The 14,493-nt window shown below is 36.2% G+C and overlaps 1 protein-coding gene and 1 long non-coding RNA gene across 3 annotated transcripts; one reads left to right on the forward strand and one right to left on the reverse strand.

The window, feature by feature from the left end:
• Positions 1-7: 7 nt before the first annotated feature.
• LOC111272681 (uncharacterized) lies at positions 8-9,594 on the reverse strand. Of its 2 annotated transcripts, none has more exons than XM_022854261.2 (8): positions 8,985-9,594; positions 5,736-5,786; positions 4,788-4,938; positions 4,252-4,411; positions 2,560-2,681; positions 2,215-2,413; positions 779-927; positions 8-114 (listed from the first exon to the last, which is right to left on the reverse strand). In XM_022854261.2, exons 3-8 carry the CDS (start codon positions 4,914-4,916, stop codon positions 22-24), a joined length of 852 nt encoding a protein of 283 aa, XP_022709996.1. In that variant the 5' UTR covers positions 4,917-4,938; positions 5,736-5,786; positions 8,985-9,594; the 3' UTR covers positions 8-21. The 2 variants fall into 2 exon arrangements, with proteins under 2 accessions (XP_022709996.1, XP_086829489.1); XM_086973363.1 differs by lacking the exon at positions 8,985-9,594 and adding an exon at positions 8,130-8,750.
• A 7-nt stretch (positions 9,595-9,601) lies between these two features.
• On the forward strand, positions 9,602-14,493 carry LOC111272682 (uncharacterized). The gene is made up of 2 exons (XR_002687657.2): positions 9,602-10,057; positions 10,371-14,493. It is a non-coding gene; the product is annotated as an uncharacterized LOC111272682 (long non-coding RNA).

Genomic DNA, 14,493 nt, shown 5'->3' on the forward strand with positions numbered 1-14,493 from the left:
ATAAAGCTTTTTTGCCGAAATTTACCGAAATGTGATGAGGCCCCAGTTTTCCATGGAACCCGCGGAAGTTTCTGGTAAGGCAACCAAGTCGACTTTGGCCAATGGGTACGGTATCTGAATATTAAAGGTATAATGTAAAATATATCTTGGTCATTACCGTATTAACGAAACGCACTTGTGTACGTAATTCTTATGTTACTACTACAAATTTTATACGACACTAGTATCTTTAGATACGGATTCGAAGAGCTTGCAGTTTCATACGGATCAAACCAAAGTATAGTAAGTTCAAAACTATTTTTTCATACTGTCCTGTTTGATTTATGGTAATGTTAGTAGCAAATAGGAAATATCGCAATTTCAGTAAAAAAAAAAAAAAAAAAAAGAAATACGGCAAACTCCGAAAAAAAAATTGAGGACAAATTAATCAGTACAGATAACCTAGCATCTAAGCAAGGGTTTGGTGATTTCCAGCTATCTTTTGATAAATTGTCCTCTTTATCTTCCGTTTTAAAAAAGGCAGATAACATACCAAACCTATATATACTATAATATATAGAAAAATCCGATCAATCTGGCAAGATCCGCACTTTTGGAAGAATACTTCGAGAGAGGAGAATACTAGGTATCGAAATGCATGACATTTATCACAGCTAAGATTGGTAAATATGTTGACCGTATTTTTGAAAAACCAGTACTTTTGATGCAATCATTTGGGTAATTTCGTAATGAGGATAGTGGATTATATTAAATTATATTTTGCACTAACTATTCATACATCAAAATAGTTTTCGAAAAAGTCCAACGACTTGACGGCAGTCTGTAGAGCATACTCTCCCTGGTTTTCTTTATCAACCATAGCGTACACTCGGATACGAACTCTCCGCGCGCTGAAGGCCTCGATGTAGTTGAACCTGCCAACAACAACTACCAGGAACTTTTGTTACTAAGTACAATTGATACTGTTCTGAATACGAGGCGTATGTTTCACTATATCCGAAAATCTGAAAAATATTTGCGTAAGCAAGACTTTTACAACAGTATTTCACAACATTATTAAGTTCATCCATGAGTTAATACGGTGTTTACATCTTTTATACATACTTAGATAGGCTGATAACTCGCTCGAGTTTGTTCTTTCTATTTCGAAAACAATCAGGTTTAAGCGTAAAACGCAGTTCCTGACTGGCCTAACATTATTCATATCATGCTAATATAATTTTTAACGAAATCAAGCTTTATAAAGAAAATAAAATTACAAAATATATTTATAAATGCAGAGAAAGTTTTAATGCCTATAATTTTTAAAGGTTTCGAAATTCAATTTGAGTTCATCGCAAGCGCAGATAATTACCGAAAAAATATACCAAATGCCAGAAGTGGCCAGGAAAACAACTATTTGATCCAAGAAATGGAATGAATAGGACAGTTACGCGTTACTATAGCTTTTTGGTTAACCGTAGGAGAATCTACAAATGCAACCATAATAAACACCCCAAGAGAATCAATAGTGCGGCCAATACTATCGAAATAATCATTTACCTATCTAAAGTTAATAGATCTCTTAAAAAAACTATTAACGTTTCTGGCTAAATGTATTATGTGAACATGTCTTTAGAATCAATCCTTAGGTATAATTTCAAGGACTTGCCCTGCTACAAGTCCAGTCCGGGTGAACCTTGCTGCACTCACATGGAGTTCTCCAACAGACTTATAAAACCGCATAGTAATAATCGTCACGAGATCATGCCGCCCACAAAAGATTAAAGGGTACGTCAAGTCGGGTGAGATTCAGATTTTGTTTTCCATAGGAAAAGAAAAAAGGCTTTTCCAGATCTTGGAAACGGAAACAGCTAAGACAAATTTAATTTTTACGTACGCATGGACGCTTCGAGCTTAGCGGCAAACTATACTCACCCACTTTCTCTGGTAGACCTAACTATGCACAAGATACACTCGAAAGACAGATTCTATATTATCCCAGTAAGACTACATAAAACCGCTCATCGAATGCATATAACGTAAGCAAGACAGTACAAGACCCGCTCTCCGTCACTACCTATTTTTTTAATAATGAGACGAAGCTATGAGGCGAAGTCATGTTTAAATCGTTTGGTCCTTCACAATCGATGTATTATGATCTACTCCAGCCTGTTTCTTTACAACAATGTTCATTTAGTATGGCTTTGATTGACGTTCGTTATGCACACTTACAGCTAAGCAGGTATGTGCTCATTTTGGGAGTGCACTCGAATAGGGTCATTAGCCAGCCTTCTTCTGAGTATTTTTTCTGCTCAATAATAGGCATGTTAGATAGAACCAGGTATGGCCTTTGCGTTATCATGGTCACTTGGAACGTCGCCTTGAGCGCAGGTTCATCCCAACAAGGAAATGCTCGGCGTGCGTCTGCAGACTGACAACATGGGAAAAAGTTGGAATAGTTTATAGACATAGTGATAACACAACGAAAGTTATTTTCAAACAATAAAATAGATTAGACAGACCAGAAATTGCACTAAAGATTAATACTGTATTGGCTTAGTATGCACGCAAGCGCACCTCAAAGCTGGTGGCGGCAAAATTCATCCTTCGATTTTTCTCATCCCACGCCTCGCAACGGTAAAGGCCACGCTGGTCCTCGCTGAGGCCAGCCGAAAACGAGTACCGAAGTATACCAGTGCCTGTTGGAGGAATAGGAAATAGTGATTCATAATAAATACAGTCTTCTGATTCGAATAGGTATTGCGGCTCATGATATTTTTTATGAAAGCACACGTGTGTCTTGGAAGTTTGTTACGATAGGAGAGACTAAACGGCGAAATATCTTCCTGCTTTTTGCTCATTTTTTTGCATCGCTGTAATGGCGACTTTTCACATACAGGAATTTAAATTTTCAAAATTGGTGTCTCGTTGATTGCGCAGCATTGACAAGAACACGGCTTGAATTTCCTATTTGTCGGCCGAATATATATCCACTGATTAATATAACAGGGACGCTTTAGCACCTTGGATTTACTTTTATGACAGGGAACTTCTAGGCATCTGACAGATCCATGCTTGTAGTGTACAGGTCCTTTTAGATTAAAAAAAAAAAATTTTGTCATTTCCCAAACAGGAAGCCTATGGCGAAATTCATACGTAAACTAGCGCCACCAGGCTTCGTAGGACGTTGGAGTATCAAGCTCAAGGTCTAGGGTTCGATCCCTCTCACTCGGTTATTAGCTCACTGATTAGCATGTACCCGTTGATGAAGCATAAATCCACGATTGCACTCTTGTAAATTGGCGATATTTAATAAAACAAGAAGTAAAGTGATGGAGAAGCTTTAACCGGTCAATAAGGATTCCATCATCCAAAAAAAGCCACAGTGATTGTTTTTGAGATTTCTCTAATTCAGTATATTGATTATCAGGTACTAGTCGATATTGCGCAACAGTTCAGGCTTTGAAGTACTCCTTATATGAAATAATCCACCTTAGCAGGAATGCAGGTACCGAAAAAACGATTTATATGAACTATAAAGCGCACGACAATGAAGACACGTATACCAAAATGACTATTTTTGTAGAAAAACTTGAAAATTTCCCCTTCAAATCAACAATAAACGATCTAGTATATCCAACAGAATGTGATTTAAAACCTCATATTATCACAAGATGGGCACATCCCTAAGCGTGGCTTCTTCATGCACAAGTTAAAGAATTATTGAAAATAGACTCGAAACATGCGAATAGATGGTACCTTCAGGCAGTTTAAAAGAAAACTATTAAAAAGTATTGTAAAACGTATTTAAATATAAAAAGCACCTAGAGCGGCAAGAAAAATACGAGGAAAGGTAGAAGTCCGGTTTATTTTAGAAAACAAGGTAAGAACCACGAGAAAAGGGCGCAAGAAGTATAGGTTTAGTATTCAGTGTCTACATATACAGCCCATAAGAGTACTGCATGAAATTTACGCGTTTTCTAGAAAAACGTCGATCAAATTTGGAAAGCATGATTAGAATAATTTGAAGGGTTTAAAACGTTTCTTTTAATACATCTTGTATACAGATGACTTAAAATTAAATTAGATCTGTGCTGCAGTAGTTGACCCTTCATTAAATACAAACGTGTTAGTTCGGTTTACTCAATTGGACGGCCTGTGCAGTATGTCCTTGGAGGGGCTCAAATGATTGTCGAATTAGATATAAATTATCGTTCGCACGCATATTTTATCAGGTAAGTGAAAAGACGACTATATTCTCGATCTCACCTTTATGTATAGGCCTTCCGAAGATGAATTCGATCCTTTCATCAGCTTTTAACTCTTGGGTTTCCTTTACACAGATTGTATTTGACCCACACTGAAACTCGCCTTCACTGACTGCTAATCCTAAACTGTTAAGTAAAACTGAACTAGTCGATTCATTCACCTGTTAGCATAATAGAATGTTTACCAACTTAGTCTATTACATAACAGCTTCAGACGGAACATATTCTCTAGAGATCATTAGTCAGCACGGCCCACTGTCACCAATAATTTTTTATAAAAACAATTTTAAAAATAGGATGCGAAAGATGGCAAACATACGGATATATACAATAATTTTATCGAAACAGTCTAATGGTCCGACTGCGCGGGTTGCTTCGCAGCAATCTTTTTTAATACTTCAATTAAAAACGTGTCGTACAACAGTCTTCTATCATATGCTCCTTAACCTGTTTTTTTTCTTTTTAACAATCTCTTAAAGGTGATAGCTTTAGCACGAAGGCGAGATTATACTTTAAGAATACCAGACTTCAAGCTACCGTGACATCAACTTCAGCTGATCCGTTGAAGTTGCACTTGACGAGGTCGATTTTTATTTTAAGTGAATAATGATTCGGAACAACGTTTCGAGGGAGACGCAAGGTTGATATTGAGTAGCGATCCGCCATCGTGTCGATCTGTAAGGCTTAACTTATATCGAAAAATGGCAGTTGATTAGGATTTTTTCTTATACGTGCAAAAAGTGCTATTATTTATTTTTATAATATAATTAGCAATGTTTACTTTTAATTTTACCCAAGTTGCTTTCACATAATAGTTTAAGGAGGCGTTGTAGAGTTGGTAAAAACACTACCTAGTTAAAACGACTAGTTATTAGGTTACACAACTACTTTTAGAACATTTAAGCTACCTTAAGAGTCAAATTGCGCACATCTTAGACTAACTTATAAATTATCTTTGCATTATGTTCTGCTGAGGAGTCTGCTATTCGCTTTTCAAAGCGGCCATCTACTAAGTAGGTAGGGAAAGTTAATTGTAACTTGCTTGTGGAATATCAAGGCAAACAAACCGCATCAGGTCAATTGTCACAGGCTTCTACTCCACCTTCTGTTAGGCGCCTAACTCCTAAGTAGAAAAATTAAGGTTCTGGCTTCGTTTGGATTTCATAACGAAATCGATGCAAATCGAAACATTAATAGATTTAATTTTAGTAAAAACCTTTTGCGAAAATGGCCTTTTAACTTTAGAAACTCGGGACACCCACAAGAATTCCGGTGCTCAATGTTCCGTCACTCACTACAAAAACCGGATTATATGGTTAGTGCTAGAACCAGCTAGTATCTTAGCAATAGGTGGTGCAGTTCTCATTATCTAAACAGACACAGATTCTCGATTCATTAGGAGTGGTAGACTCCTTTGTAGGTTACATTACACGTAAGTGATGTGAAGAGCAAAAAAAAAGCTTCATTCAAGAACTGGTTACTCACCATTTGATTTGCCGCCGCGATAACAACACAATCTTATGTTTATCGTCTGATCTGTGAAAACAAATATGTCCGTAACATCTTAGACTGATTTCAACGGATAACGAAGGACTGCATGTAGATTTCTTTGCTGTTCCGTCAGAAAATCGCGGGCCATTAACTAAGGGAAGGATGGAAAAAAAGCTACAAGAAGCCATAGAAATTGTTTAGCAAAACAAACCCATTAAACTAGTTTTCCAAAAATATGAGAAGTAGCCGCCAAAACGTTAAATCCATTTGCGGATTCTAATACCATTTCCATTAGTTGCTTTGCTTTCAGAATTTGTTATGTGCAAATTATCATGTCTTCGTAAGTTACTCATTTCGTTCTCCATTAATTTGTAGTAATCGATCTTCCGATCGTTCATTTTTGTCTTGAGGTCTAACTATAAGGAAGATTATTCCAGATCGCAAAAGATATATTTTCAACGATCATTTTACCGTATATTGCCGAGGCCTGCGAAAGCGAGGTGGTATTAGTTATATGTTTGGGTCACAGCGGCAATAACTTTATAGTTGAGCAATATAGACCGATCTCAAAATCATTCTTTCTCTCAAAACGGTCATAGCCAAAATCGGAAAAGAAGATAGAAATACTGCTTTGCGTTGATGAAACTTCCCAGTCTGGCAAGCCGCTGCTGAGTAGTACAAGGAACAACATATTTTACGCCGTGTATCCCGTCTTTAATCCGAGCTATCGCGGCAGTTCTTCAGTTATATTTGCATAACTTGATTTATTATCGCAGAAAACTGAGGCTTAGGGCCGCACTGTCATACTAATTAATTGGTTAGCATTAAAAAAAGAACCCGCTTTTACTGTAGGGGACGTCAGATCCATTGTTTTGATGGGTACGCGGAAGGTTTTCGATGTCACCTGTTTATAAGGGACTTGGTACTACTCCGTCTTTATCACTGGTAGCCCTTGAAACATGGATTTCCAAGTTTAACCTAAATCTTTTTTACGGAATTTACGATATTTTAACGGTGATTGGCTCTACTGGAAAGAGAAACAGAAAAAACAACTAGCTGGATCTAATTCAGATTTAATATTAGCCAGTTTAATACATATGAAAAATCAAGCGGCAACCATATAAACTAAACAGAAATTTTGAGTCTCTTATGGTCTTATATAGGATCTTCTAGATACGGACAAAGCAAATGTATGAAATGACTATTGCTTACGGCGCGAGTGCCGGACTTGAAGCACTTGAAAGTTGTGCCACGCCTTCGATGCTTTCTGTTTTTAAATACAATGTTAATCAGTGCCTCATTCATCTCGATTTAACTATTTATTCAGTAGAAATTTATTGTTTATTCACCTTATCCAACGTTTCAAAGCAATTATAAATGAGGTCCCCGAAAACTATGAACTACGTTTTGATTTCTACTGCTTCTTATTCTACATCTAGTTTTCTTCCTACTTTCAAGTGAGCGTATTCAAGGTGTTTTCCTTCATTTCTAATTAATATTAATATCGTCTTAAATAAACGAATACCGAGCAAATTCTTATTCATGATTTATAGAACGGTATACGATTGCTGTACACAACTTCCCATAAAATGTATTTTTCGTATCACTGACCGCGCCACTGGTTTACGGATTAGTAAATGAAAAGCAGCTAATTTACTTAGGACTTCGCCATCATGTGAATCAATGGATAACAATTCAAAATGTTCTAACTTAGACCACTGTAATTTCAGTAAAGGCATTTAATTCCACTTCAGCACTGCTATTAGGCTATATTAAGGAACCGAGTGGTAGTGAGCCCTCGAACTATTTCGAATTTGATTCCTCTCGACGCTTAGGTGGCGAAGTTCATAAATGCTGGAGTCAATAAGCATCTATTACCGCCCCTTAAGCTGTAGTGACGGCAGTACTCAACAGCCTTTAAGCCGATGAGCAAATTCGGATGTCTCTTTACCGCAGGCTCAATGCTTTCACACATTTTATTTGCAGCCTAGTTTTTTAAGATGAGATGAATGGTTCGAAAACTGAAATTGAAAGTGTTTACTAACATACAAGCTGTCACATTTAAAAGGCTCAAATACAATCAGAATGATCGATTTAGTAACTTTCAACTTTTCCGTATGTTCGCTAGTCCAATTTCGGTGCGAAAGGTACGCTACGTTTAATATTTGGACATGAAAATATTGTCGTATTGTTAAAAAATGATTTTGTTTCGAGATCTAGAAATCAGCATCCCACTTAGGGAAATTCAGCGACACCGCTTTAAAAACTAATGATCCTTTATTATCAACTGTTTTTTTACACTGAATTAAAAAATCTAGAGACAATTTCAGCAACTTTTAGACAAGATGGCCTTTTAAAACTGCAAGTTCTGTACCGCTCTGGTCGTACCTGTATTCTTGCAACCTGCGTACAACGAACTTGTGCGTTGCCAGTATGTTAAGAATGGCATAAGAATCTACACACAAACAAGAAAAGTTAACTTCTATTGATCTTCCTTAATTCGCTCTCTCGTAGAAAGTTTCAGAACCGACGAAATCAGCCGCAGCACATTGTTTTGGCAGTTGTGATCCTTATCGGAAGCCATCAATTTTGACAGCGGGGTTCTTTGGATATAAGAAGACCTCCTTGTTTTTAGGAACTTACAAGCTATGCTGGCACCTTCAGCAGGTAAACATTTGTAATGGAGTTGTGTACATATCAAGTGATGAATGACTGCTGACTAAAGTAGACGGGAACTCAGGAAGCAACGAAGCGAATTGTCGCTGAGACTATTGTCCGGCAAAGACCTAAGAACGGGGCTTTTGACGAGAGAATCTATGACGCACATATGGTCCGCGCCACCCTGATGAGCGCTCCGAAGTTCCACTTTGACTTGTAATTCATTTTCTATTATTTTCTAACTTTCTTTAGATATTTTTGCTCTGACGATTACGTTTTAGTAAACCTTTTGAATGTATTTTAAAAATTTATATTTTCATTGTTTTTATTTGTTGTTTATTGTTGCATGGGGTTGTTTAGTCAAAATAAAGAAAAAAAAAATATATATATTTTTTTTCTTTATTATAGTTATATATATAACTAACGGTTATAAAACACGGGCAGCCAGACTATTATTTGACAGTTATTAATCACTTCCATCTTGTATTTACATTACTTTCGTATTTGTCCCTCCGGCGTTGTTATATTCCTTTATTATCAAGATACCTTCTTATTCAATAAGTACAAACGTTCCACGATACATACCATGCTTGCTATCGCTTCAGCCGTCAGCTCTATTATTAGTATTACACGTATTGCGTTACTGTTCACATGAAATGTTTGAAGACTTTCAAAAAAGTTATGCAGTACTTCTTTTTTGACTGGAATGGTCATAACGAAATGTTCTTATATGCTTATAACTGCACTTGGACATAGGAATCTAGATGGCTTTAATCAAAACAAAGAAATATCATTTAGCGCAGAGCACCAATGTGAACAATTCACTACAATGTAAGCTATCTAAATTCGTGGGAATAGTTTGCTTGTTTCAGAAGATGTCTGTGTATACAGCAAACGGAATTTCAAGAGACTTTTTCAAGGGACAAAGATAGACCGGCATATATTTATAGTAGTTCACCTATGCTTGAAGTGACGCCTCTTTAATTATTATTAAGCAATAGGGTTTCAAACTAAAGTGAGGACTGTATTACTGATTTATTCGATTTTGATAACTTCAGTTTTATTCGCTAATTAGAAAATAAAAAGCGAATGTGTGTACATGTGAAAGGTGGTGTCAGGAGCAGCCGCGATAAAGTCGTCGTTCTGTAGCTTCCAAGTCCCGTTCTTTAGTGGTGTGCTTATTTTATTCATGTTGTTGAGCGGTACTCTGTCATTGTCTAACTTTTCCAATGTCATGTTTACCGTTCTCAAGCAGCGCAGTGTGCTGTTTTAGGGGTGTTACAACAGAAGATTGCCTAAGACATTTTATCAAAACAAAGTTGTGATCTTTATTTTTCTTTCTTATCTAAAGAAGTGCAGTTTACCTGAATTTCTGGCTGTAGCGCCAGTTTGTTTTTGTTGCATATGTCAAGTGTCTTTAAAAACAAAAAACACATTGTGCTGAGTTCTAATGGGAAATCGCACACGGAACGTCGTTTTAAAAAGCTTCTCGCTATGTTGTTAGTGAGCATGGAAATGGTTTATTAGATAGACTTTATTATTTGATGGTAAAAGTTCTAGGTGAGGATTTCACACAGGACGGTGCTGCCTGTGTGACGTTTGCTCTCTATGATCCTTAATCGGTGATTTTGTTGGGCTGAAGGCAACAGTCAACTGAAGTAAGTCTACGAAAGTACGAAAACTTTCGCTTTAAGCTATCTGCGCTATAATCCGCGGTCTTTGAATTCGCTTATACATTGTTTGTAGTTGCTTATCGCATTAATACAATCACCGTTCAATTAGTCTATTATTTGCTACGAATCGTTGCGTATATATGACTAACACTGTATTAGAACACGTCTGAAGGAATTACGAAAAATATCTAAAAACGACGAATTACTGCTTATACTTTTGCAATATATTGTTTACAGATAGGCGAAATGACAAATAGGTTTTTTTGGCTATTTGTTTTATTGTCTATTTGCAATTTAGGCGATCTTCCGGAACAGTATAGGATCTCATTGAAAATTGATATTGACCTGTGTAAATTCGACGGTACAGTTGAAGCCAATATAAAGGTAAGCGATTTAAGAATAAATCTAACACTGGAAGGATATTTGTGATGCTGATTATAATTAAATCCTTTAACATTTGTATTTATCATATTATCGTAATTTTTAACATTAGACAATTGACATAAAGCGCCATCTGTCACTGAACTTCACATTTTTTTGTTTACATTGGTAGTTCGCTCGAAAATTGATTGCAGATTAACTTAGCAGGTTTCTTTTGTCACAGCGTTAATAAAATTATTAAATTGCTTGTGTATTACACCGGTAGGAAAATCATAGAGTAAAATTCATCTTGTCCGCTAATATTTTTTGTTTTGGTCTATACGGATCTGACAGGACAAACTCCTTGAAATCCCCTTAGTATATGACGTCCTACAATTTGTTTTCGGTTCGCTCCGATAATGTTTACCTCAATTTTTAATGCTTTTGTTTACGTCGGTTCTTCGCGGTATGTCCAAATTAGATCCATAGCTAATACTTTTTATCCAATTACCGAGCTGTAACTTCTATAAGAGCCATTTAACCGAAATGGTGATTTTTGTAGTTTAATGCTATTTTTAATACCATGAAAAAATTGCAGTTTGTTAAATTAGTTAAAGGCACACAAACTGATGAGGAACGCTCTATTTCAACATCTGGTTGAAGAAGGTAGGCCTATAAAAGGATGAACAGCTGACTGAAACATCCTTTAACGAGGTACATTAAAAGTGCTTTACAAATAAACACCCCACCGATAGACTGCATCAGTATTTAATTGTCCTGTAAGCTACACAGCAATAACTTATTGAATATAGTATTTTACCGACTACGGATCTTTTTTGGATAAGCTTATATATATGTGTATGTAAGCTTTGAGCTCTTAATATTAAGCCGTTTGCGTTTTTTGCACTGTAAGAACTATTAATAAGGCGAAATTGTTAATTATGATGAACGTACAGAGACTGTTGGACTATGTAAACATCACTTGGATTGATAATTAATTCCAACTATACAATTAAAAAAGGGTGTTTCTCATAAGAATATTCTTAAACTTGAATACATTGTAAGTTTAAGCATATCTTAAATACTCATATAGATTATGAACATGGTCCTTCTCCTGAATGTACCATGGAATAAGCAGTTGCGTATTACTTCTGATATAAATATTAAGCTATTTTATCTGTAATATATACGAATAAAATATAAATAAACGCGCTATAAATTTTTCATATAAACACTCAGTTTTTTTTTCAGATTTATATTGTTCGAATTACAGCACATCCCGAATATTAAAAAGGAAGTCAAGTAAAAAATATCCTCGAACATATTGAGAACATCGCTATCCGGTGGTAAAATATGGAAAACATGTAACGGCTTTTTTAACGAAGTGCATTAAAAGTGCAAATAGGCAGCCTACTGAGAGACCACATTACTGCGGTCTTGCAGTACTGTATCAAATATTAATTAGCGGATTTTAGAGACTCGTATTTATCTATAAAATTTTTTAGTAGTCTCTACCTGGTTTCAGTCATTACTGGCAACCAAAGCAAGCTTATCCACTGGAGTATCTCGAAGCAGTGACAGTTCTTCCATTCCAATTAATTTAAATACATAAACATAAATAAAAAAAAAAATAAACATGATAGATGACGAAAGCAACAAAACCTGAAAATAACTAGGAGCAGAGTTAAGGTTTTTTTTCTAACTTTAATCCTGAATAAAATTTTTTCTCATTAAAGGACTAATTTTTCAGATAAGCCTATGTATCTGTATTAAGTGTATGTATAAGCTTTCAGCCGCCGGCATTACTTGTGTTTAACTATTACATTACAACAGTATATAAAGGTTCTTCGTAAGACTAACAGTATTGACATTAAGGCACAGTCCAAAATCTGAGTGTCCGATTCCGATTGATATAAGGTTTGTAATCTGATTTAGTTTTATACTACAGAAAGGCATTTCTCGTATGCGTATGCTTGAGGCTCACCATTCGCATGGACTAAAGTATCTTATAGGCAGCTTGTTCTACAGTTCTACCTTAATTTTTCGGGTGAAGGTATATATAGATGTATTTAATTATGTGTCTCTGTAAATATCATAATATTCAAGCTGTGAATAGAATAATTCTCTTATACAAACGTTTTGTGATTTATTTTACGCTGTTCGACTTCACAAGTACAGAGAATGGGTACACTCGAAGGAAAACAAAATTTGACGATGTGCTCTATACAAATTATCTGTAGCTCGAATATGAATTATCTAAAAAGGATAGGTCACTTATTTATATCTTGGGCAATTTTTAGTTGAACACGCGTGCGGTGTTCGTAGCAGGTTTAACTGGATTTTTTCTGAACATTTTCAGCCAAAAGTACATTAAATATTTTCAGAATTTACGCTGTAATACTGAGTACTCAAAAAAAATATAATGTGGTTTAACAGTATGTTTATAAGTGCTAATGTTACGATAGTTAGGCATGTGATACGAAATAAAATGGATAAGAAAAAAGGCAAGACAACCTACAGAATATCCTTCGATTATAATTTATCGGTGGGTTTGCATCGAGCAATCGTCGTCTTCAAACGATGACTGGCTTTCGGTCGAGCTTTGCATGAACAAAAAGAAGTCCGCCCGGCTGGAATCGGGTCAGAAGATCTAGTGACGTAATTAACGTCGGCAAAGAGAGTTGTAGCTAGAAAATCACTTGTACACTCGCATGCAGCGCTCCGAGCTCAAGAGCTATAAGACCTCGCTACTAAATAAATCGGTCCCCATATAATTTTACGTGCACGCAGAACTCTACGTGAATCATTAATACAAAACGTTCGTGTGCCTTACTTCATGATTGCCATGGTACCATTTTTTCTGTATCTGTTCAAAGCTACACCGAACCGTCGTTCGGATAACTGGCTGTCACCGTGTGGTGCTCAGTCACGCATATTTATTGGAATTCTGAATGAATATAGAAATATGATCGGCGCTCGTTATGCAATATTTTATTTGGGTGGCCAATAAAAACTTGAAAAGTTGTGAACAGTGTGGCAACAAGTTGGCTTATTGCCGTTTTATCAAAATCACGTTTGTTATGTCGAAGAAAGGGGGCAAGACTGCAGTGGCAGAGGCGCAGTACGTACGATACAGTAAAATTATCCTCGGTACAGAAAACACTGTTCGGGATTAACATGAGCGTCGTTTCGGTTTAAACATATGTGTAAGCATTATTAACGAGCTCAGTCTAAACTGTTGCCTTGGATCTATAAATTTTAAACCTTATTGCTGCAACAGTTAGGCAATGTTGTGATACAGGCAAGGTGCTACGGAACAACGGTTTTTGAAGAGAATCAATGCGATTCTAGTGTCTTTGAAGCATGTTTTCCTAAAGGTGGCCCGAGATTCAGGAGGGATCGCTACAAATGTACGTTGTTGGTCGCCATGGTCGAAAGTTGACACAAGTAATTCCCTCTAATTTCGCAAGGTTCATAAGGGTCACAGCAAAGTTGACTTTGAACCCTTGCCTGTATGCTTTTTCACGTCTCGTGGCCACTGAACGAAAAAGCGCTGTTGCACCGACTACAACGCTTCATTTGGCCAGGATGAGGATTTCAAACATACCAAACTTCTTAGATGAGTTATATATTGCAGTATACACAATATGATAGCGACCTGCATGAATTTTCGTTAACAGAAGGACAGTGTACCGTGTATTACTTAGTACGTTCAAGAGCCATCAAGATCTAGATTTCTGAGCCTGATTTCTCTGTAACAAAATATTGTAGACATAGTACCTTAAATTTTTCTACCAAATAGAGGTATGTTTCTAAAAGCTTAGTTAAATCCAATTTAAGTCTTATTATTCCGTTTAATACTAACTACCATTAAGGCGATAATCTTGTTTTGACCTACGTTATACAATCCCACATTCTGTCTACTAAACAGACCGAAAAAAACAGATGAAATGACCAAAAAATTTAAAGCAAACTTTTTTTACACTACATTGAAGTGTAGATGAGAAATCGAAGTGGATTTTACGTAACAGTAATTTGATAATAAAAAAATGTCTCAGATA

The sequence above is a fragment of the Varroa jacobsoni genome, unplaced genomic scaffold (genome assembly GCF_002532875.2).
Source record: "Varroa jacobsoni isolate VJ856 unplaced genomic scaffold, vjacob_1.0 contig02980, whole genome shotgun sequence".
NCBI classification, from domain to species: domain Eukaryota; kingdom Metazoa; phylum Arthropoda; class Arachnida; order Mesostigmata; family Varroidae; genus Varroa; species Varroa jacobsoni.